Source organism: Aplysia californica, unplaced genomic scaffold (assembly GCF_000002075.1).
Source record: "Aplysia californica isolate F4 #8 unplaced genomic scaffold, AplCal3.0 scaffold01228, whole genome shotgun sequence".
NCBI classification, from domain to species: Eukaryota; Metazoa; Mollusca; class Gastropoda; order Aplysiida; family Aplysiidae; genus Aplysia; species Aplysia californica.
The window spans coordinates 129303-130633 of record NW_004798498.1 but is presented as its reverse complement, the minus strand read 5'-3'; the positions used below and the strand labels follow the sequence as shown (position 1 = coordinate 130633).

The window sequence follows — 1331 nt, the reverse complement described above, 5'->3', positions numbered from 1 at the left end:
ACACTCACACAAACAGGTTGGAGTTGCTCCCCCCGATGGGGTCCCGGATGTGGGCGGCGCCTTTCTCCACGGCAGAGGTGAGGGCCTGCATGGTGAACAACTTGAGCTTCTCCATGGGGAACAGAGGCGCCGTGCAGTCACGACCGTTCTTCTGGATCCTGCCCCGGGAGAGATACACGCACGATTACAGGGAGGAAGATAATAACCTTGTTTTGAAACCATATCATCATCATCATCATCATCATCATCATCATCATCATCATCATCATCATCATCTTCATCATCATCATCATCATCATCATCATCATCATCATTATCAAGCGCTATATCTGCGGCAGACATCGGCGATCATGGTTCTCCATTCATTCCTTTGTTCGGATGCTCTTAAAAAAAGCTACCTTACCCTGATCTATGATACGGGTGTGAAGCATGGACAATCAATAAACAGCTGGAAAGAACAATTGTGGCGACAGAGTTGTGGTTCATAAGACGCATGTTACGTATCCCATGGACAGCTAGAAAAACAAATGAAGAAGTCTAGGTTGAAGCAAATTGTAGAAGACAGCTTTTGACGAATATAAGAAAGCGACAGGCAAATTTCTTCGGACACACAAGGCGGAAAGAAGCATTGGAGAATATTGTAACAATAGGAATGTTTGATGGAAAGAGAGGCAGAGGCAGACAGAGGGAAAAGATACCAAACAAGATGACAACAAGGCTAGGAGCAGCATGAACAACAGACACCATTGCTGCAACGCAAGACAGAGTGAAGTGGAGGTCCGTGATCGCCCACGCCAGTCGGCAAGGCACCGGATGATGATGATTATCCTGGCAGCTCCAAGCTCCAAATGTTAATGCGCAGTCAACAGAGCACCAAAAAAAAACTCAACTTTCGTTGGGTACTTGAAGTCGCTACGGTTTTCACACTCACAGAGGCACGTGTTTGTCATGACAATTCAGTTCAGGAGATACACAGCCTCACCCATACGTCAGCTACGTTTTGGGGATTCCTGTTTGCCTCTCTCCGTGCGGCATGCAGTGATTCTATAGTAAGCAATGGACGCTCGCATTTCTTGAAAACTGTAGTGAGTATTTTTGACGGGTATCCGAAATCTACATTTCATTAACTCTTAATCTTATGCTCGAAATCATCAAAATCTGGGTCGTCATTTTCTTAGGAATACATTACGTTTACCTTTTGAGGTCTTAAGTGTATGGTTTCTTTTTTAAAAATGACGTTAAGTGTCGTCAGAATTATAATATCATGTTTATATACCTTTCTTCTTCTTCTTCTTCTTCTTCTTCTTCTTCTTCTTCTTCTTCTTCTTCTT

The 1331-nt window shown here is 43.7% G+C and overlaps 1 protein-coding gene across 1 annotated transcript in view; it reads right to left on the bottom strand.

Annotated features, from left to right (window-relative positions):
* Window positions 1-1331, bottom strand: part of LOC101858456 (ryanodine receptor) — a gene marked incomplete at its 5' end in the record, with an annotated part of 102762 nt that overhangs the window by 16361 nt on the left and 85070 nt on the right. Inside the window, 1 exon segment of the mRNA XM_035973436.1 lies at window positions 9-158. Coding sequence (XP_035829329.1) covers window positions 9-158 — 150 coding nt within the window.